Source organism: Oncorhynchus mykiss, chromosome 24, assembly GCF_013265735.2.
Source record: "Oncorhynchus mykiss isolate Arlee chromosome 24, USDA_OmykA_1.1, whole genome shotgun sequence".
In the NCBI taxonomy this organism is placed as follows: Eukaryota; Metazoa; Chordata; class Actinopteri; order Salmoniformes; family Salmonidae; genus Oncorhynchus; species Oncorhynchus mykiss.
Genome location: NC_048588.1, coordinates 2699438 through 2722710, shown reverse-complemented (window position 1 = coordinate 2722710; position 23273 = coordinate 2699438). Strand labels below are relative to the sequence as shown.

At 44.5% G+C, this 23273-nt stretch overlaps 1 protein-coding gene across 2 annotated transcripts; it reads right to left on the bottom strand.

The window, feature by feature from the left end:
- Positions 1 to 886: 886 nt before the first annotated feature.
- Positions 887 to 22799, bottom strand: LOC110503551 (inositol-trisphosphate 3-kinase C). 2 transcript variants are annotated; one of them, XM_021581935.2, is made up of 8 exons: positions 21254 to 22799; positions 13701 to 15073; positions 4830 to 4926; positions 4467 to 4680; positions 4155 to 4359; positions 3831 to 3932; positions 3660 to 3731; positions 887 to 2990 (listed from the first exon to the last, which is right to left on the bottom strand). In XM_021581935.2, exons 2-8 carry the CDS (start codon positions 14898 to 14900, stop codon positions 2781 to 2783), a joined length of 2100 nt encoding a protein of 699 aa, XP_021437610.2. In that variant the 5' UTR covers positions 14901 to 15073; positions 21254 to 22799; the 3' UTR covers positions 887 to 2780. The 2 variants fall into 2 exon arrangements, with proteins under 2 accessions (XP_021437610.2, XP_021437611.1); XM_021581936.2 differs by lacking the exons at positions 13701 to 15073; positions 21254 to 22799 and adding an exon at positions 8545 to 9454.
- Between the last annotated feature and the right edge of the window lie 474 nt (positions 22800 to 23273).

The window sequence follows — 23273 nt, the reverse complement described above, 5'->3', positions numbered from 1 at the left end:
GACACGGCAGTTGGAACCAAAAATCTCAAATTTGGACTCATCAGACCAAAGGGCAGATTTCCACCGGTCCAATGTCCATTGCTTGTGTTTCTTGGCCGAAGCAAGTCTCTTATTAGTGTTCTTTAGTAGTGGTTTCTTTGCAGCAATCCAACCATGAAGGCTTGTTTCACGCAGTCTCCTCTAAACAGTTGGTGTTGAGATGTGTCTGTTACTTGAACACTGAAGCATTTATTTGGGCTGCAATTTGAGATGCAGTGAACTCTAATGAACTTGTCATCTGCAGCAGAGGTATCTCTGGGTCTACCTTTCCTGTGGCGGTCCTCGTGAGAGCCAGTTTCATCACAGCGCTTGATGGTTTTTGCAACTGCTCTTGTAGAAACTTTCTGGATTGACTGAGCATCATGTCTTAAAGTAATAGACTGTTTCTCTTTGCTTATTTGAGCTGTTCTTGTCATAATATGGACTTAGCCCTATTTGGTAAAAGACCATCTTCTGTATACCACCCCTACCTTGTCACAACACAACTGATTGGCTCAACGCATTGAGAGAAATTCCACAAATTGACTTAAGGCACACCTGTAATGGAAATGCACTCCAGGTGACTACCTCATGAAGCTGGTTGAGAGAATGACAAGTGTGCAAAGCTATTAAGACAAAGGGTGGCTACTTTGAAGAATCTAAAATAGATTTTGATTTAACACTTTTTTGGCTACTACATGAATCCACGTGTTATTTCATAGTTTTGATGTCGTCACTATTAGTCTACAATGTAAAAATAAAGAAACACTCAAATGAGTCGGTGTCAACTTTTGTATGGGAGTGTAAACATTTTCTATCAATACGATTCATACTTCTGATGTTTGGTGTTGAATGAGACGACACGGGGTTTCAGATTAGAAAGACTTGAGCTCTTAGTTCCAGTTTATTGCAATCAATGGTATTCTAGACAGAGAGCAGGGACCAGTCTCAATCCTCTGAACATTCGTATTTGTGCTCTTGCAATGCACTGTCTCCTGAAGTACAGCACAGAGGAAAGGCTTATCCAAACTATATAACATCTTAGGCTTTCCCAACCCTATTACAGTCCAGCGCTCAGCCACACACAAACAACCCAAACAGTCAGAAAGCCAGTAACTTTCAGGTTAAGATGAAGAAGAGGATACATGGTACGTAAGATAATACTTTGTAAACAATATATTGTTCCAGAATGTGTTTTTATGGTGCAAGATGTCAACAGAAGAAACATAATTCCATGATGTCAATGCTGACAGTCACACACAGAGCGCCTCCATTTTCTAGACATCTACACACACACCATAAATACACACAGTGTTGTCTATGTAGGAAGACTTGGATGGGAATGTTGGCTGACAGATCTACAAATCCAGTGACAAGCCTGACGTGTGGATGAACGTGTCATAACAAACAGTAGGTCATTCATTCCAGTTTCAGGTGACTTGTTCAAATAGTCATTTCAGTTGTCAGGCCAATCGTTGCCCATTCCAGAAAAATGTATGAACCAAACTGAAGGGTCACAACTATGCAGATTGATCAACTTCCATTCACCAGAAAATGGTTTGCTTATAAGAACCTTGGACACCAGAGTGAATCCATATTCAGAGACACAGAGGCAGGGCTAGCTTTGTTCAATGGCTTTTGTGAGGAACACATTTGTGCAATACAGTCTAGTTAGCCATGACCACCAAGTCATGTGCCCACTAGGAGAGAAAATAAAGAAAAAAAACATGAATAAGATCCATTAGTCCAGTGGTTCCCAATCATTTGCGGTTACTATAGCAACAGCTGAATTTTGCTCTGCACAGAGTACCCCCCTCATGTACTTTTTACCAGTAAGCCTATGGTCTCATTAAATATTCTCAAGTACCCCCCTGTGGATCGACCAAGTACCCCCAGGGGTCCTAGTAACCCTGGTTGGGAACCACTGTTAGTTTATCTGCTGGGTCAACTCTGCCAAATCAGACACCACACGGGGTCAGACAGAGCCAATCAACAGCCTCCAGTTTTCACCAGGTGTCAATCCAACTTACAAAAAACAAATTGTTACAGACTTTGGGTCAACTCTCCAGCAAACTTTGGAATGATATATAAAAAAATAATCTGCCTCCAATCACAAAATCTAGGCACAGAAAAAGTACAAAGTGTAAAGAGGCTACTCATGAAGGGAAACAGATTAAATAAAACTGTATTTACATTAAAAGGCGAAGTACCAGATAAAGTTTACATATACCGCTTTTTTTCCAGTGTTTCTAGTGTTGACAAATATATAAAATAGTTTTCAAAAAAGCATAAAGTCAAGTGGTCCATAATGAAAATAAAAATGTTCTCCATTGGTCATATTGAGGAGGATATATCCCATTGGAAAGGTTCAGTACATTATCATCATACTCGTGATAATATGAAGGAACAGTAGTGTGTCCGTGTGTGTGTGTGCTGCTGTGATAGTTGACGTCATAGCTCTTATAATAATGAGAGAGGTTGAGGGATGACAACACTAGTTGTGTGGACACGTTTCCTCACTGGCTAAAGAGCGTCCCCCTTGTTCTGTGCGCTCCTCCGTTTGCCTCTTTCAATGTCATTCTTCTTTCCTTTCCCCTCCATCTCACCAGTCTCACATCTAGTTTGGGTAATGACCCGTTCCATTTGTTCTTCCCCACTTTCATTCTCATCTGTGACTAGGATGAGTGTGTTCTCTCCATCCTCCTCCTCCTCTCTCTCTTCCAGGCCATCCCTTTGTGCTCTCCCACACGGCCCGCTCTTTCTCAGCGGCTGGGGGGGAGCATGGTACTGAGAATGTCTATGAGGTTGTCCAGACCCCACAGGTAGCCATCCTCGCAGTTGCCCTCAATCCAGGGGGTCCGGTGGTCCAAGGTGAGGGGGGCAGGCAGGGGCACCGTTTTCCCAAAGTCTATCATCCACACACGGGCCTGGCCTGACGCATCATGCACAAACAGCAGGGAGCTGCCCACCACCTGGGAGAAAACAGGACATTTGAGTTCAGTCTGTCAGTGAGAGTGTTCGTTTGTGATTTAAAGCTGCACTACGCAGAAATCGCTCCGCCATGTCCTGGTTATTAAAATTCTAATAGTTCGCTTAATTTGGAAGACACATTTCAGTTGAATGCATTCAGTTGTACAACTAACTAGGTATCTGGCCTTTCCCTTAATTCATTTCAGTTTGTGAGACAAAACAAGCATGTATAGTGTAGAGAATCATTGTAGCATCTAAACCACTGAAATATATTGTCTATTACCAAAAAAATATTGTATTTTAAGCTGGTGTACAAAACTGAAAGTAAAAACGAAATGTAAGAATGGGACGCATCGAAATTGTGCACATAGAACAGATCTACCGCTTCTTAGACTTGCTTTCAATGAGGATGACAGATCTATAACTATTTCTATTTCAATTTGGTCCAGCAGCCCAAAAAGTTACATATTGCAGGTTTAATAAGGAATTTGAATCATGTTCATATCAATCACATTTAATCATAATCCAGCAAACAGGTTTGTTGAGGGAAAGTACTCATGCCAAACTTTACTATAAATATTGTCTTCATTTACCACTAGTAAGTAAAGCAGAGTACTATGGGTACAGAGAAGTGGGAAGTAGTATAGGATGTGAGTGAGTGTGTGGGTTACCTCATGTGTTCTGAAGAACTGTGACTTCTCCAGCACAGATCGCAGCTCCTCCAGACGTTGCAGGTAGACTTTCTACCAGAGAGAGAACGGGAGACAAACAGTCAAATAGACATTCAATCTGAAGGGACTGAGTAGGTCCCCCTAGAACTCAAGTTCCCTAGAAACACGTACCAGGATCTGAATGTTCCCATCAACAAAATCTCCCAGGGCCTGCATGACCTGCTCCCGGTGTTTGGTCTTCTTAAAGTTGGTGTTGCACGTCCCATCCGCTCTCTGCAGACAACAAAATACACACAAGTCATTATTGATGAAGTTAAATTATTATTAGTTTTTTTAGTGAAGTAAGCTTTATGTGACATCTTTTTGAGTGCTGACCCATCACACCCATTTCCTTGTCTCATTGTTAATTTATTTTGCCCATAAGTTTGAAACACTAAAAATAATTTCTCAATCCCCTCATTTAGACCCCGAGTTGAACCCAGTGGGCCCCCTGACCTTGATGCCCTCGATGCGGAAGCCCAGGGTGGCAGTGGAGCTGAGGGTTTCTCTCCACTGCATGTATCTGGGCTTCAGGATGCCTTGTTGGGCCCTCTCCTGATCTGTAGGGGCCCCAGGGTCCACGGCCACCATCTTCTCATACATGTCCCTACGGAGCCGTGGACGCTCCCTGGCCTTCAGTAGCTCCTCCGCCAGGTAAGTCCTGATTGGACAGGGAAAAACCGGGTTAGTGAGCCAGTTCATCATCTAACAGCGGAGTTATCTAACAATAGTAATCTCCTCTCCAGCATTGGTCCTGGAGAGCCTCACCTGCTGCCCATCTTGCAATCCATGATGGAGGGAGAGTCAAAGTCAGCCAGGAGGTCGTCCATTAGGTTGTAGTCCTGTTCGTCCCTCTGAACCACGCCGTAGTAGCCAGGGACATAGGGCCGCAGAATGTCCCCCATCAGCTTCGACAGGCACAGCTGCTCACACTCACAGTAGCGCTTCAACAAACGCCCATACTCCCCCGCCTGGAAGTTACCTACGAGACAGAGGGAGGGGACAAGTGAGTGACAGAGGAAAAGAAAGTGAGAAATACAGAGAGAGAGAGAGAGAGAGAGACCACTAGAGAGAAAGAGAGAGAGCGAGCTAGAGCACTAGAGAGAGAGTGTGAAAGGGAGTGGTGTATACCTGCATGCCCGGCGAGCTGCACCCAGGGATAACGCTTGTTCAAGGACACGAAGGGAGACCAGTGCACCATAGTTTTCAGCTTCTGCCATTGCTTGGTCTGGGAAGGAGAGAAGCAACAAAATGGTCATATGGTCATTCCGACTCATTCTTACTTGGCCACAGCAGAAAACTGGATAGAAATGTTGCATCAGTGGGTAAGACCATTTGAGGTTGATCTAAAAGGACACACACACACACACACAACCGGAGGCACGGAGTGAGGTCCCAGCTCGTGTGAGCCAAGGCCAGGTACCCCCCCCCCCCATTCAAAAACATTGACCAGAAACGTCACACTGGTTCCGCGGTAACAAAAATATAACGTTCCTGGCCTACTTTATTTTTTTATTTTATTTTACCTTTATTTAACCAGGCAAGTCAGTTAAGAACAAATTCTTATTTTCAATGACGGCCTGGGAACAGTGGGTTAACTGCCTGTTCAGGGGCAGAACGACAGATTTGTACCTTGTCAGCTCGGGGGTTTGAACTCGCAACCTTCCGGTTACTAGTCCAACGCTCTAACCACTAGGCTACCCTGCCGCCCCACACAGGAACACTATGTGCGAGTTTGATTGAGTAAGTGTGTGAGTCTGCGGGTGTGTGTGTGTAGTTAGTTTATCTTTATTGGAAAAACATAGCAAGGTCACTATGCAAGAGAGTTTGACGCAAGCAAGCAGAGAGGAGAACACACACCATCGATTGCACACACACACCACTGATTAGGAAATGATACTATGTGTGGGAAATCACTGGAAGGAGACAGAGAGAGAGATAGGGACAGAGAGACAAGGAGAGAGCAAAGGTAGGGCATAGACAAAACGTTTGAGGGAAAAAAAAAAGAGAGGAGAAAGAAGATGGGAGGCAGAGGTCATCATAGAGGTAATTGAGTGGAAGGACAGGGCGTCATAAACCCATATTTTATGATCATTTACAACCCTCGGACTGCTAAAGAACACATGCCCCACTACACTCCAGCCCAGTACAACCAACCAACCCCAGCCAATGTTTGTCTGTCTGCCTCCTCCGCACCCACACATTCTTTACACTGGACTGCTGAAATGTTGTGCTGAATACAGAGCGAGGGAAGAGGAGAAACACAGGCCAGAGGCCGTATTCATTAAATATCTGAGCAGCAGTGCTGATCTAGGATCTGTCCATATAATCGTATTCATTATTAAAATCGGAGACGCTTTGTGGATACGGCCCCTGAAGTTGTGCTGAATACATGGTGAAGAACAGAGACAGCGCAGGCTAGTAGTTTGAGTCCCGGGTCAATGTCAACAGAGACTTCCGAGCTCTAAAAGCTCTTTACCAGCTTAACCCTGACCTCAGAGCAGAAACACACAAAAGTGTACAGTCATCCACACACATACCTGCCATACTGAAAACATTGCAAAATGAAGACAAAGCCCAGAAGGAAAAGTGCAAAGAGGCAGAGATCAATGTGACAGGTGAACGATGAGCTAGCTCCACGGTGGCACAGCACTAATCTGCAGGGGGGAATCCAGCTAAGTCAACCACTTTATCATTCTCTCCTTCTGTCCCTCTCGGAGCTGAGCATTGGGTGCTGGGTGTCACTACAGGGGGTCCGGAGAGGAACGGGTCATCAAAGCAGGGCTATACCCCCCTAAATGGCTCTTTTACTCCTCTCATCCACTCGTTTATCTCCCACTCGCTCTCTCTCCAGCAGTTCAGGCCAGACAGTTTAATGAATGGCCCGGGGGGGGGGGGGGGGGGGGGGGGGGGGGGGGGGGGGGGGGGGGCATGTAACTCAGTCCCCTCTATTCGATTTCACCGCCTCCTCCCACCTCCATTATTACCTGACCTGAATGACCCCGGAGAGAATAATCTGCCTTTCCTTCTCTTTTTACTTCTCCTTTTCCCTTCCTCAAAGCATTACTCCCTTTCTCCTGCCTTCACTCACTGCTTCCCGCTGTTGTTATCCTAATCCTGCTCTATTTTCCTCCTGCTCCTCCACTACAAAACAGCAGAGCTCTGTTGTTATCCTAATCCCGCTCTATTTTCCTCCTGCTCCTCCACTACAAGACAGCAGGGCTCTGTTGTTATCCTAATCCCGCTCTATTTTCCTCCTGCTCCTCCACTACAAAACAGCAGAGCTCTGTTGTTATCCTAATCCCGCTCTATTTTCCTCCTGCTCCTCCACTACAAGACAGCAGGGCTCTGTTGTTATCCTAATCCCGCTCTATTTTCCTCCTGCTCCTCCACTACAAGACAGCAGGGCTCTGTTGTTATCCTAATCCCGCTCTATTTTCCTCCTGCTCCTCCACTACAAAACAGCAGAGCTCTGTTGTTATCCTAATCCCGCTCTATTTTCCTCCTGCTCCTCCACTACAAAACAGCAGAGCTCTGTCCCTCTGCCGCCTCCCTCTATCCTTACCCCAGTCTTTTCTTCCCTTCATTCTACACTACGTTCTTGGAATGTGTCTTGACCCCTGTCATAATGACAGCAGCCATGAAACACACACACACACACACACACATTATCAGTAGTGACATTCTGGACGTCAGTGTTGGCCGCAAGAGGAACACAAAAGCTCTGTTCTGACCACGAGGTCAAGAACTAAAGGTCGTGAAGCTGTGACCCTACTGACCTACAGCCCTAGTGTCTATTCTGACAGCAGCCGTCATCATAAATCTCCCTGGCTTACCACCGCCTTAGCCCAGATAGAGACAACGCAAACGTCAACTCAGAGAACCTTACTAAAACACCCACGTCAAAAACAGCTTTTCATAATAAAGACAGATCCTAGGTGTTAAACCTGCTCAAATAAATATACAATCATCAAATTGTGTGTTGAACTTTAATGGACCCAATACACACCTGACCCAGCCGACAGACACACAAAGACAACTCTCCTTCTACCTGTCCATACTAGCTAATGCCAAAGCAGCTAGATAATCCTTCTACAGACAGAAACCAACACCTGCCCAGACCTGCCTCAACTGGAGAGGACAGGGTTTGTAGCAGCACTTCCACACATACCTGTGTGGATCAGCACAGAGAGAGGAGATACGGTGTACCTGCCCACCTCGTACCTAATCCTAGAGAGAAACACAGCCTTACATACTGGATGTACACCAGGGGCACGTTCAGCAGGACGCAACGTTTTGGAACGTTCAGTTAGCAATGCGCTATGTAGAACAAACATGCCTCTCTGACTAGTACAATAAGGAATCACGTCGGCTCTATTTGTGGCATTTCTATCTGCAACGTTCAATGTGGCCCTACATCCCAGCCCACAAGGACAGTCTTCACCTGTCCACACCTAAGGTTATTATATCTATGACTAGAAGACTATTGTTATCGGACTTCAACTCCTCGCTATACTATACTTAAGCAATAAAGACGGAGGGCGTGTGGTATACAGCCAATAGGCATGACGTAATGCAGATGGCATATACCACAAACCCCCGAGGTGCCTTATTGATATTATAGACTGGTTACCAATGTAATTAGAAGAGTAAAAATACAATTGTGTCATACCAGAGGTATACGAGCTGATATACCACGGCTTTCAGCCAATCATTCAGGGCTCACACCACACAGTTTATATTGTATGTAAACCTGTCCTCACCTGTTGGCATCCAGCTCCAATCTCAACTCTTCCCAACAGCATATCTAATCTAGTATGTCTAATCTGTTTGTCTCATCTCTTACCTGGCAGACGGAGCAGTAGTGGAGCAGCAGACCGGCGCTGACACAGGCACACACAGACACAGAGGGGAGGTGAGAGTGTAGCCAGTCCCACACACTCCGCGCCATCAGTACAGGTTCTCCAAACGAGACCGCCACGAGCATCCGGCGCTCCATCAGACTGTCCCTCAGTTAGCCTAGGGGGGTTAGCATTTAGCCTTGCCCCTCTGTATGTCCCTGTTAGACTAGCGTGAGCATTTAGCCCTACCTATGACTGTTAGAAGGGCTGTAGCTCAATGCTACAGAGGCCATCTGTCCCTCAGTTAGCCCTGCAGCATTCGCAGTCAGCCAATGCAATTGCCTGGCTTTGTTAACTTGTGTTGTCTGGTAAACATCCCCTCTCGTGTGAGGTTACATTATAATCCCTCTCCTACTGAGCCCTCCCCCCCTGCCTTCTCTTTAACACCAACTGATCTCTGTCCTCTCTGCAGCATTTTGTCACTCCTCTCTTATAGTATCACCGTCTCCCTACCTGGTGTTACTTCTCCCTCCCAGGTCTCGTGCTCGCTCGTCAACTCGTCACTCTCCCTCACACTAATCCGTCACTCGGCGCTACATTTTCCCCTCTCCCCAAGTTTGGTGACCTCTGTCTCCCCTTTTATCAATTTTCCCCTCTCCATGTTTTTTTCCACACCACACCAACTGTCTTTCTGATATCAGAGTCCTCTCACAATCTGCTGTAGCAGTCTCTCTCTAATCCCCGCAATCAGCCCATCCTGGGCCTGTGTCCTCAGAAAGACAGAGTGCCCAGTGACAGGCACGTCTGTAATACCCAGAGAGAAAGGGCCTCTTCACTCTGTACTACTTTGATGACACACACTAGTCCCAGGAAATGTACTTCTGTAGTGTAGAGAGAGACAGAGCGATTCAAGATCTCTCTGTTAGAGACCCCCCCCCCCCCCCCCCCCCCCCCCAGTAGTCTAGCGTATAGACAATGGCTCTCCCACACCACATGTCCCTAAAATAAATACCTTAACCAGCAGACAGCATTTTTTTCCCCCTCTGTTAACTAAACTGAAAATTAAAGGATTTCAATATATCAAAACATTTTAGACAGGCAGGCAGGCAGGCAGAAAAAATAAAAAATTGTGGGGCAAAGACAGCTTTCAAGTGTGAGTATGATGCAAAAGACATCAACCTAACGTAGCCAATTCTGTTTTATGGGAGTCATCATGCTGGAGCCAAAGTGAATTACTAGATTGGATATTCAGAGGAAAACATTTCTAAATACCCCTAAGCACTAACCTCACTTTTGCTCGCTTTCTTTAAACATTTTTTGATTCTATGGAACCCAGGACTCCTTGGAAAACAGTAGCATTTATTACAGAGTGGGCTATCCTGACTAAATAAAGACTATTTAAATCCACTAGAGTACTCTAAAACCTTTCCCCGCAGTCCTGTTTCTCTTTGTCCCTCAGAGAAACTCCTCAGACACATAAGCCCAGAGAGAAAGAGAGAGAGAAAAACAGGCATGTGGCTATTGTAAATAGCTTCTGATTTATAAAAGGGGTACGCCCTGTTTTACTGCTCACAACATCAGCGTGTCACTGCTGTAGTCTTTAAAAGATATCCTCCAGCGATTTTTTTTTTTTTTTTTTTAACTGTTGAAAAGCAATATCCCACACTAAAAGGGTCAAATAATATATCTTCAGCATATGTTTTGTAGACCGCTGCTAACTTCAAGGAGTAGGGCATTGAAGGAGTTGGTCTGATGGGAATCTGTGATGTCGCGGCCTTCCCCCTTGCTTGAGGAACAACAGAGAAGCATTAGAGAACAAAAGAGAAAAGCCTCTCTCTCCACTTGTGCCATGGCATAACTGACTTGGACCACTTATTGAGATGTGCCTTTTGTTAAGTAAATCTTGGGATATCGTTTATCCACAGTAAAAAGTTGAGTAAAAGGACATCTTACTCTTAGGTGTAATGCTGCTCTTTTTCCAGGCCTCGTTTACATGTAAACCACATCCCCTTCATTCTGCTCTGGGTGGCATGAGCAGCACAGCTCAACCACAGCCCAGTTAACACACACAACAAAACAAAGTCTGACACAAATGTGTGTTTTAATGCTTGTGTGGACACTTACAAGTATGTGTAAGAGTGTTTGTGTGTGTGTGTGTGTATGCATGTTCGAGTGTGGCAACTTTGCCATCGTGACTTGCATAATGTGAGATTATCAACGAGTTGTTCTTGTGTGTGTGCGCGTATGTGGAGTATGTGCTGTACGTGTGTTGTGGGATATATTGTAGAGTGTGTGTAGGGAGGGTACTTTATCCTCCTCCACTTATTTATATTTTCCTCTGCCTTCTGTTCCACTGCCTGTGTATCAGGGGAAAACCTTGTGCTGTGCTACAAGGCTAAAGGGGGGGGGGGGGGGGGTATTGTCAGAGAAATGAAGGGATGATGTAGGCAGAAAGAGACTATGAAAAGATGTCAAAAGTAATGTGTTATATTTAAGAAGTTACGTTCAAAATACAGACCAGAGAGAAAAAAAAAAGAAAAAAAAGAAAGAGAAACAGCACCATATATGGCAATGATGTCGCCTAGCAACACAACTGCCTGCAGCCCAATTTTCCATGACACTCTGATGGCATCAGAGTGTGTAGTGTCTGAGTGTGTGCCTTCAACTCTAAATATGCAGTGTGAGCAGGCGAGTATCTACAATGTACGTCATTGAGCAAAGTGTAACAACTGGTTTGGCCACACTTTGAAAGTGTACAATTAGCCAATAACAACCAAAGCCCTAATACTATCACAACCAACACTCGCCTCAGTGCTGCCGTATCACACCAGCTAGATCCAAAATGGACATCCAGTACACTCACTATGTTCCAGATATTCAGTCATAACAGTAGTGTGGGAGGGACGTATAACATGGGAACTGCTGACATGCCCTCTCATCCAGACTAAATTCAAACATTAACATGACACACACACACACAGATATGGAAATATCTGGACTCACAGAAGATAAAGCAAATTAGAGAAAGCAAATGAGGGAGGAAAAGAGAGCGACAAAGTAGGTAGAAAGAGAGCTATGGCTAAGTATCGGAATTCAGGATGTTTGGGTACATTATTTTTAAGGCTCACTCTCTCCACACATTGACTCACACACACACACAGTATAGAAACCCACTGGAGCACACACACAATGTGAGAGTGAGTCACTCACAGCAATGTCATCTAAATAGGTCAGTCATTATGTGTTATTTGGAAGACCATCTCCCTTTCAGAGACATGAAGAAAAGAAGACTGAACATATGTTCTCCTGAAGTAGTTTCTCTCATAAAACACGTTGATTACAACAACTATGCACTCCGAGAGAGAGAAAGTAACAGGGAGAGAGAAAGTATGCGTGCTGGTGAAATGTAACATGTATACATTCTAGTATTTCCACACAGTGGTGACTTCCAGGATTCACACCATTCTTGTTCAGGGAGAGAGCTTGCCCGCGTTTCAATTGGTCCATTTCTAGGAAAGACATCCTTTTTTTGAGCTCATGTCATTCCAAGCATTTCTGGTCAGGGCGCATCAAAGGCCTCTGACTGGGGTGGGAAACATACCACTGTAAAAAGGTTAGAGCTGGTTCGTACACGGGTCAAAACAAGAACATCTTGGGGTTCAGCAAATGACCCCGTGTTTATCAAGACGAGCTCATTAGTGACAATCTCAGCTAAGGGTCATAGTGGTGGGAGTCATGGGTAAAGGGTCACAGTGGTGGGAGTCATGGGTAAAGGGTCACTTAGGAGTGAAAGGGACTTCATTGATGAACCTCAAATCAAATCAAATTTTATTTGTCACATACACATGGTTAGCAGATGTTAATGTGAGTGTAGCGAAATGCTTGTGCTTCTAGTTCCGACAATGCAGTAATAACCAACAAGTAATCTAGCTAACAATTCCAAAACTACTACCTTATAGACAAGTGTAAGGGGATAAAGAATATGTACATAAAGATATTTGAATGAGTGATGGTACAGAGCGGCATAGGCAAGATACAGTAGATGGTATTGAGTGCAGTATATACATATGAGATGAGTATGTAAACAAAGTGGCATAGTTAAAGTGGCTAGTGATACATGTATTACATAAAGATGCAGTAGATGATATAGAGTACAGTATATACATATACATATGAGATGAATAATGTAGGGTATGTAAACATTATATTAGGTAGCATTGTTTAAAGTGGCTAGTGATATATTTTACATAATTTCCCACCTATTTATTGGCTTAGGTGTATTATGTAAGCGACACCACAGGTTCACCTAGCTCAGCTGATTTCCACCATATTGTTTACAACCAACTGATCTATGTGTAAATACAACTGCGCTCCAAACTCCTTCAGGCTAAATATTCACCACACACCCTGTGGTAGGAGCACAAGGGCTTGGTGGCTTTGTGTGTGTGAGACGTTTGAGTTTCAGATATGTTATCTAGGAGTTGATCTGACATAGAGAATTGTGTGTGTGTGTGTGTGTGTGTGTGTGTGATTGACATGCAGTCTGTAAGTCAACAATGGAGTTGTGGTTCTGGAACATCCATTATCAGTGAATGTCTGCTCATTAGGGCATAATTTCAAATCAAAGTGCATCTCTTCTGCATAAATGGAAAAAGACTGCCTTATATCAATAGCATGAGTGCATACAGTAGGCTACAAATGTACCATGGAAGTGTGTGTACAGAAAGTAGTCTAACACCCAGAGTACACCCGGAGAAATTATTTTGTGTAGAGGTGCTGACTAACACCGCATAAACTGCAAGCTATAAAAAATAGTTTATATATAAAAACTCCCAAAAACTGATTGGGTAAACCAACAACATTTTACCCTGAAGGAGGAACAGCAATGCTGAAATGTTGGTGGTTTACCCAATCAATTACTGGGAGTTTATATCGGTGCTATGCTCTTGATTTATTCGTGTGCAGAAAGTAAACAATAGGGCTGTGTTTAAGTATGTGCCCATCCATGGCACTTCTGGCCAACATTTAGGACCGACTATAGCCAAAGAGTTTAACATAATACTAATGGGTGTTTTTGTATGTAACTTCATACAAAAGATAAACCTCTAGTCAGCACACCACCAGATTTTATGCACAAACAAATTAAGGATGACACACTCACCCCCATTCCTTCGTCTGGACTGCCCAGCATGTTGCAAATGCCTGGGGACAGGCTGGACTCGATGTCGCTGCCGGTGAAGTCATCCTCGGACTCCTCAAACGACGAGGCGGAGGATACGCAGCCGGCGGAGGACGAGTTGGAGAGCTTTCGGCGAAAGCGCATCAGCGCCGGGGAGCCTCCACAGCCACTGTCCGAGCAGGGGGACTCATCATCGGCGTTTAGATCCAGGGATGATCCACCGACTCCGAGTTCCATGGTCCTTGGGTCTAGTGTTTCCTGAGTCCGACTGGGGCTTGGATCTCTGGTTATAATAAGCTTTGGGATAGTACCAGGGAAACGTTGGCTACCTAGTGGACTTTGGACCTGTCCGTGTGGCTGTTTTGGAGAGTTAGTCGAGGGGTCCTCCTGGATCCCCGACTCAACCGGACAACCGCTTTGTTCATTTTTCCTGACAGCTTCGGGCTCACAAGAAGCAGCGAGAAAGTTCGATTTGGTCATTTCTAACTCTGTGTGTGGTATATCATACCCGATCGGTTCTGACACGCCACTTGTCAGAGGTTCGTCCAAACGCAAGCTCAGTGATGCCAGGGTCAGTTTTAAATTATCCTCTCCAGATATGCGCCAATGGACTGAACCATCCGGTGGTACAGCCCCCGATATCGCCCTGACCTCCGAGGCAACCCCATCCTGTTTATCAAATCCGAACGGCTTGTTTTCCATGGCCCAAGCCGGGGCATTCCAGACATGATCCTCCCCAGTTGTTTCTGGGCTGCTGCGCTGCGTAACCACGCAGCGGGTTCTTTCGAATCCTCTGGCCAGCGTATCCAAGCCTTTCGAATCGAAGGAAGAGTCGGCCGCTCCCTTGCTCACAGCGTCACTGTCGAGAGCCTGAATATTTTCATAATGAATTCGAGATGGGTATTCGGCGACCGGGGTGGTGTAGTCCACTACCTCCGACTCTGTCTGGCCTCTAATCAACTTTCCTCTCCCGTGACCACGAAGGGTTTCCGAATCTCCAGATCCTATTACAAGCCCTACCTCCGGTTGACCTGTGCCTGGCGAAGGCAACTGCTTCGTTTTCATCAGATTCCTGTAAAACCGGTCACCCCTTCGCTCCACGCTGGTAAATCTGCAGATAGGGAGTCGTTTGGCTGTCTCAGTTGGTTTCCAGTACGAGAGACCAGAACGCGTTTGACCCATTCTGTACACGGTAGTAGTAGCGCACAAGTCACACCTTCCCGAGATGTTTTCAATTTGAAACAATTCTCACTGTGCTACAAAGTAACACATGAGTCACGTGCTCCACTCATTGTTGCCAATGGTAAATGACAATTATAGGAAAATGTTGATGAAAGTGTTTGAATATTCCATATCTGCAAGAAAAAACAAACAGTTTTAGAATATTTTGCCAAAACACTTCACATAAGATACTGTACTGCTTTCCATTTGGTCTTATCTATGTCATATTGCAATAAACAACTTTAAAACAAGCTCATAAAAAAAAAGGTACAAGGTGCACATTTTTGCTTTCATTAAAAGAGATGTGAAATTGATGTTCGGTGTGAAATTGATGTTCGGTGTGAAGGGTGAACATGTCAATATGGTACAAAAACAGGAAAACTTTATTTTTTTGTGCCATTTGAGGCCAATAACTTGAGCTATATTGCTTTGCTCATGTTTTTGTATTTAGTATTTATTATGGATGGGGGCGGCAGGTAGCCTAGTGGTTGGAGCGTTGGGCCAGTAACCGTTAAGGTTGCTGGATCGAATCCCCAAGATGGGAGAAGGTAAAGAAAATCTGTAGTTCTTCTCCTGAACTAGGCAGTTAACCCACTGTACCCCGGTAGGCCCTCATTGTAAATAAGAATTTGTTCTTAACTGACCTACCCCATTAGCTGCTGCTAAGGCATTAGCTACTCTTCCTGGGGTCCAGCAAAATTAAAGCAGTTACACAATGCAGCACTCCATCACTCTCCTTGGTCAAATAGCCCTTACACAGTCTGGAGGTGTTTTGGGTCATTGTTCTGTTGGAGGAAAAAATTATATCCCATCTGGTTTGCGCTTAGTAGGACTGGCATATCTCTGCAGAATGCTGTGGTAGCCATGCTAGTTAAGTGTGCCTTGAATTCTAAATAAATCACTGACAGTGTCCCCAACAAAGCACTCCCACACCTCCTCCTCCATGCTTCATGGTGGGAACCATACATGCAGAGATCAACCTACTCTGCGTCTCAAAAAAGACACGATGGTTGGAACCGAAAATCTCAAATTTGGACTCATCAGATCAAAGGACAGATTTCCACCAGTTCAATGTCCATTGTTTGTGTTTCTTGGCCCAAGCAAGTCTCTTCTTCTTATTGGTGTCCTTTAGTAGTGGTTTGTGGCCATGAAGGCCTGATTCATGCAGTCTCCTCTGAACAGTTGATGTTGAGATGTGTCTGTTACTTGAACTCCGTGAAGCATTTATTTGGGCTGCAATCTGAGGCTGGTAACTCTAATGAACTTATCCTTTGCAGCAGAGGTAACTCTGGGTCTTCCTTTCCTGTGGCGGTCCTCATGAGAGCCAGTTTCATCATAGCGCTTGATGGTTTTTGCAACTGCACTTGAAGAAACTTTCAAAGTTCTTGAAATTTTCTGGATTGATTGAGCTTCATGTCTCAAAGTACATAATTACTTTAAGAGAGTGTTAATGTATTGTCCCCAGCACAAGGTGCACCTGTGTAATGATCATGCTGTTTAATCAGATTCTTGATATGCCACGCCTGTCAGGTGTGGGATGTAAACACATTTGTGCACAACATTGAGAAATAAGCTTTTTGTGCATATAGAACATTTGTGGGATCTTTTATTTCAGCTCATGAACCCAACACTTTGCATGTTTCTAAGCACCAAGAATTTCTAAGCAAACAGCTGGAGGCAGGGCTTTCTCATATAGAGCTCCATTTTTATGGAATGGTCTGCCTACCCATGTGAGAGACGCAAACTCGGTCTCAACCTTTAAGTCTTTACTGAAGACTCATCTCTTCAGCGGGTCATATGATTGAGTGTAGTCTGGCCCAGGAGCGAAGGTGAACGGAAAGGCTCTGGAGCAACAAACCGCCCTTGCTGTCTCTGCCTGGCCGGTTCCCCTCTCTCCACTGGGATTCTCTGCCTCTAACCCTGTTACAGGGGCTGAGTCACTGGCTTACTAGGGCTCTTTCATACCGTCCCTAGGAGGGGTGCGCCACTTGAGTGGGTTGAGTCACTGATGTGATCTTCCTGTCTGGGTTGGCGCCCCCCCTTGGGTTGTGCCGTGGCGGAGATCTTTGAGGCTATACTCTGCCTTGTCTCAGGATGGTAAGTTGGTGGTTGAAGATATCCCTCTAGTCGTGTGGGGGCTGTGCTTTGGCAAAGTGGGTGGGGTTATATCCTTCCTGTTTGGCCCTGTCCGGGGGTGTCCTCGGGTTGGGGCCACAGTGTCTCCTGACCCCTCCTGTCTCAGCCTCCAGTATTTATGCTGCAGTAGTTTGTGTCGGGGGGCTAGGGTCAGTTTGTTATATCTGGAGTACTTCTCCTGTCCTATCAGGTGTCCTGTGTGAATTTAAGTATAACTAATTCTCTCTTTCTTTCTCTCTCTCTCTGAGGACCTGAGCCCTAGGACCATGCCTCAGGACTACCTGACATGATGACTCCTTGCTGTCCCCAGTCCACCTGGCCGTGCTGGTGCTCCAGTTTCAACTGTTCTGTCTGTGATTATTATTATTTGACCATGCTGGTCATTTATGAACATTTGAACTACTTGGCCATATTCTGTTATAATCTCCACCCGGCACAGCCAGAAGAGGACTGGCCACCCCACATAGCCTGGTTCCTCTCTAGGTTTCTTCCTAGGTTTTGGCCTTTCTAGGGAGTTTTTCCTAGCCACCGTGCTTCTCCACCTGCATTGCTTGCTGTTTGGGGTTTTAGGCTGGGTTTCTGTACAGCACTTTGAGATATCAGCTGATGTACGAAGGTCTATATAAATACATTTGATTTGATGTTGTGTTTACATTTTGTTCAGTATAGTATCTCTGCCTAGAGGATCTCCTGGAATACAAGCTTAATTGGCTTCAGCAAGGCCACAGGAGCCAGGCCCACGTTGATGTGACTTCACTTCATCTAGATTGATCTATCTGACGACTTTCGTAAGCAGCATCAGGAACCTAATTAGGCAGCTGTAGCTAATATCACCTTCTACCAAAGATGGAAAAGGAAGCGAGACATCCCACTGTTTTTCAATGGAAGTCAATGAACTAAGCAGAACTAATCACATTCGTTTTTAATGGGAGAGCCACCCTGTTAAGTAGACCAGAACTTACCATTTTGTACAGTGGTAAATGGCCTGAGTGAACTATCTTAAATTATCCACCATCGTTGCTTCTACAATGCTGTCCACATTTCTGCTGCCCCTCCAGTAAACCTAACGGAGCAGGCGTAAAAAATGGCGTTTCTCTCTTTCTGGTCCTGACTTAAACATTTTAGGCAGGTTCTCTTCTGCACTGTTCAACCAATCCAGTAGATTTGGAGCAGGAGTTAAGTTGGATTGTCGCCTTGTTGATGTCCAAAAGTGGAAGTCACGTCACAGGCTCTCTTTCGATTTCACATGAAAACTGGACGCATCCGGTTTTTGTGGCCCTTCGGTGTTGCAATGTCACAATACATAGCATAATAAAGCTGTAAACCATTAGTCTATAAGGAAGATCTGAGGGGGTTTTCACTGTTCCATGTATTTTCTTTAACATGAAAAGCTTCTAAGTGGAAGTTAATGAGATGAAACAACAATGCAGACAGGCAAAGACGACATGTCAATTTCCCCTAGCATCAAATCAGCAGAGAGAGTGAAGTAGTAGTTTGCGTCACACCGAATCTAAGTTTGCGTCACACCGAATCCCCTACAGTAGGGATGGGCAATCTTGATGGGGGGGGGGGGACCACAAAGAAACCGAACTCATCCTTTGCCCATCCCTGCCCTACATAATAGACAGAATCTAGGACATTGGAAGGTTCAGTTCAGTTTCTATTTTGGGACTCGTTGTAACACTGATGTGTCTTTTACCACACATTGTAATAGGGAAATGTAATATGACTGAAGTTCATATTTGGTTTGTAGTGATCAACACAATGTTTAGCATATTTGGAGTTTCTGTTAATCACCATTTCCAGTGTTCTGTTTGTGACACTCAAGATGCGGATTGATGGTCACTAGACTTGATGCTAAAAGTTATGGATTATACTCATATCTGTTGATAGCGATAGACGCCAGACTGGAGGTACAAGGACACACGGATTATTCAATGTTGTATTGATAACATTTTGTGAACGCTGATTCTGTAGCAGTTGACAAAGTCACTGCCTTTTTGTTGACTTCCTACAAGCCTCTCGGGCTGGTGTTTGATTAATGGATCAACTGTTTGTTGCAATGTGACCTGCTGACCCAGGTTCCACAATAGAAAAGAGACCTGCGTTTTTCCACATGTGGATTTGAATAGTCCTATGCATCATGCCAAGACAATACACTGACTCATAATCATGCGGTCTGACTAGATTGTCCAGACCGAATGAGAGCAGCATGACAGTAGAAACCCTGTCAAGTCAGGAAGGAGTGCTTAGGCACAGGAAATGAGACGGGAAGGAAAATAATGGAAAGATTTGCTCATGCAACCTCCACACACACACACACACACTCACAAACCACACACACACACACACACAAACTGATCTGGGCATAATGAATAAGTGGCAGTGAATCACACAAGGATGACAACAACACTGCGCTGCGTTGACACACCCCTCACGGATAGGGATGTTGCAATGTCCTTTTAGGGAAACTGTTCATTCCATATTGCTGCGTGTGGAGGAAACTCCAGAGATTAACACACATCACCGATGGTGAGATAAATTTAGCAACCAAACAGCCACCACAAAATATGTATGGTCATAAAGATTAATGATGAACACAACCAGTTAGCCTAATGTAACAGGTTGAAGGTTGTAGCCACTACGCCACCTTGTTTAACAAGGTGAGGTCCTCGGATAAATGTATATACTACTAAACATTAACAAAACACAGGTTCTTCACATCAGGGATGGAGCATGGAAATGATAAGACATATTGCACATGTCAAACATGATCTTCAGCGCTATCGCTCGAACATCAAGCTCTCCAATAGTTAGATTCAATAAAAATTTGAAAAGTACATAGTTGAGGAAGGAATACTCAGGAAGACCGAGAGAGGATCTGGAGGGAGAAGGGAAGTAGTACTCTCTTCACTGCCTCAGCATATGACACCTTCTGTACTACTCTGATCTTGGCAAACCTCAAACTGCCTTTCTCTCACCGGACATTTCTGATGTCCAGCACCATGGGTTAAAACACACTTATTCCATTTATACTACACCTTCCTTTGTCTCGTGCCCTCTTACATACTTCTCACATCTAGAAATATCCCTCTTACACACTGCTGCAACATGACACCTAAAACAACGTAATGGATTTGTGACAAAGCTCTCATGGGATAGCTGACACATCCTAACTTGACCTTGTCAGCTTGATTCGGCATCAAAACTCAGGACAGACAGTGTCTTCTCTGTTTTACTACCCTCTCCACCAGGTCTGCTTCACACGAAAAGGCGGGTGTCACAGACACCGGGAATCCTCCATTATTAGTTGATCCTCCTTAACGCCACCCCAGTTATCACTCCTTTCAACTGAGCCCTGCTCGGGAGAGCAAAGCAAGTCCGTTTATTTTGGCACGTGATGCGGAGCGCCTGCTCCCTCTGGAGGGAAGAAACAAAGAATCATCACGAGTCCACTTCGAGTTACTTTCACCGAGTCAACAGTCCCCACCCTCTTCATCACCCAACCTAACACCACATATGGATCAGTCAGAAGGAAAGGATCCATTCTCTCCAAAAAATCTCCCTCCCTCTGGGCAAAAAAGCATCTCTATCATCATCGGGATGAGGCTCGAACTCCGGTCTTCACCGCACCTGCCACCGCAGGTAATTCATCCTCACTCTCGTCAGGTTAAACGTCTGAGCTACCGAGTACATCCTTTTTTGGGGGTACTTACCGCCAATCTTCCACACCACACCACTTCCCTCTACTCCTTTTCCTTCTTCCTCTCTTTCCAAAAATGTCCAAATCTCCACGTTCCTTCTGATCCTTCAGGCACTGTTGTAGCAAACTGTTCAAATAGTTATTGCGGCCATGTCACGTCAACACAAAAAGCTTGATCACCGGGCATTTATACTCAAAACCCCACACCACACTCACAGGAAGCACCTGGAACTAATTACAATTAAGTGACGCATGTCACTCTAAGATATACACACTATGATGATCACAATAAATGTTATAAGATACATATAGGTTACAGTAATTGAAACACATGAAATCCATGGTCAACTGGTATACTGATGAGCAGAGAGCCAAAGATCAATAAGAGATAGAATAGGCTACAAAGCACCATGAAAAACCAACTACTTCCCCAAAAAGCATCAGACTTTCTCCATAAACTGAAACGAAAACTCACCATCAGTCAAGTGTCTGCCAATAACCTGTTGGTTGTACAAAAGTGCCTAGCCTGGTTGTGTGATGCCAAACCAATGATGCTTCTCCTTGCTTGTTAGGCTGGGAACGTAGAGTCTTAGTGTGATATCTACTGTATCTGTATCTGGGTGTGGAAGGGATGTCAATGCGGCTTATCTGTTTGCTGTGAATGTGCAATATGGTGAGGTAAGAGCATGTGGTTAAAGTGATAGAGGAAGCACATGTCAAAATACTTGCTCACTGAACATGGAGTGTTTAAGTTGCTCTTCTTCTTCTTCTTCTATGGTATTATGGCTGTCCGCAAACATATGTTAGAGGTGCATGCTGTCACCCACTGTACAGGGTAGTATACGAGATTTTAAAAAAAATGTATACTAATATTGTTCCCAAATAACTAACAAAAGACAAAGAAACAAAAGCAAAAATCAATGTACTTCTTCAGTCAAATTCAAAGGTCAACTCCGAGCCCTATAGGCTCTGGGGCCTGAAAAGGAAGAGCGTCTTTGGACAGCATTCCTTGCGATGTTTCGGCTGTGAAGTCCTGGAGACCTAATAACTTTTCAGCCGTAAATACAATTATGGCCAACTTCGTGGACTTCTTGTTGTTTTAGGCAGTACAATTAATCACGTGCAATAAATGTCACAAAATCCATCTTCACGATCAGCATGTCAGTTTACCTCAACGACACTGAATCTCCACAGGCTGCGGGGCATCCACTGCCATATCTTCAGTTTCACTAGCTCCTATTTTGCGTACCTCCTTGTAGGAGATGTGCGGTACAGCCCTGACCCTTGCCAGTTCAAACTCCTTTACCCTTAACTGGGCACTCCGGGGAATTGGGAATGTGATTTCCAGCACAATTGCAACGCCGTACATCCTCAGATTCTTCATTCCTTTGACACACACTTGATACGTGGCCATACCTTTTGCAATTTCGGCAAAACACGGCTTGGACATGAAAGCACTCACTGCATATCTCACATATCCCCGCTTCACATGTGAAGCATCTTCGTCAAACATCAATAATACCAACAGGCTTTCCCATCTTTTTCAATCCAATGCACGGTTCAGACAGCGGGCTCCAACTACTCCTGATATGTTCCTCCCTAAACCACAAGGCCTCAAAATCCAATGCGACATGAGAGATTACACCTTTTAACGATGCTCTGCTCCAAAAATCGAGACTCTCCACTTCATTTGTCGATAGTTTATAGAGCCTTAATGCCTTTTCCTTCTGCTCTTTCGGGCACAGAAGAAGTTAAAACAAAACCACTTCTGGTCTCTCTGACCAACTCCACCTTTCCTAATGCATATTTTACCATCCTTGATACTTCAAAATGGATCTCCCCAAAAAAAGCATTATTGCTAGTGAATCGTACTCCAACCAAAAACCTATGCTCATTTACAACTTTAGCCCCCTTTTGTTCCATCATATTCAATATTCCTCCACTCCAGAAACAGTCATCCTTCTCGTCCTCTAGTTGTATCTAGTGAGCATCTCCATTCTGTCCGGCCATGCTGGATCCATCTTCCTTCCGGTCCCCAAGGCTCGAGTCCTTCCGTTTAAGTTGCTCACTGCACGCCACACATTTTATGACATGGAAAGAAAGACACACCCTCAACGGATAAAGCCAAGGCCACTCTCATAATAAACTTTGCCCAAGTCATAGCCAAACAATAGCCAACGATAGGCCCTGTGTGTGATTCAGTTCAACCAAATACATATTATAGTGAGTGATATTCATGACATGTTATAAACTGAACACTGCAACAGCTCACGGAATAAGTTTCTAAAAGCAGAAGCATACATGTTTTCCTGTGTAGGCTGGAGTACTGTATTTCATCCAGGGCTCGAAATAAGCTTTTTTAAAAAAAATTGGTAGCACTGGTGCTCTCCACTTTAAAAAGTTTGGAGCACATAACATGATTTATACTGATCAAAAATATGAATGGAACATTCATCAATATCAAAGATTTTACTGAGTTACAGTTCATATAAGGA

Coding starts and splice junctions, on each gene's coding strand:
- LOC110503551 (XM_021581935.2), bottom strand. CDS start 14,900: ATGGGTCAAACGCGTTCTGGTCTCTCGTACTGGAAACCAACTGAGACA. Junction 4,681..4,829: donor GCAGCTCGCCGGGCATGCAG/GTATACACCACT, acceptor TCTGTCTCGTAG/GTAACTTCCAGGCGGGGGAG. Junction 4,360..4,466: donor GATTGCAAGATGGGCAGCAG/GTGAGGCTCTCC, acceptor CTGTCCAATCAG/GACTTACCTGGCGGAGGAGC.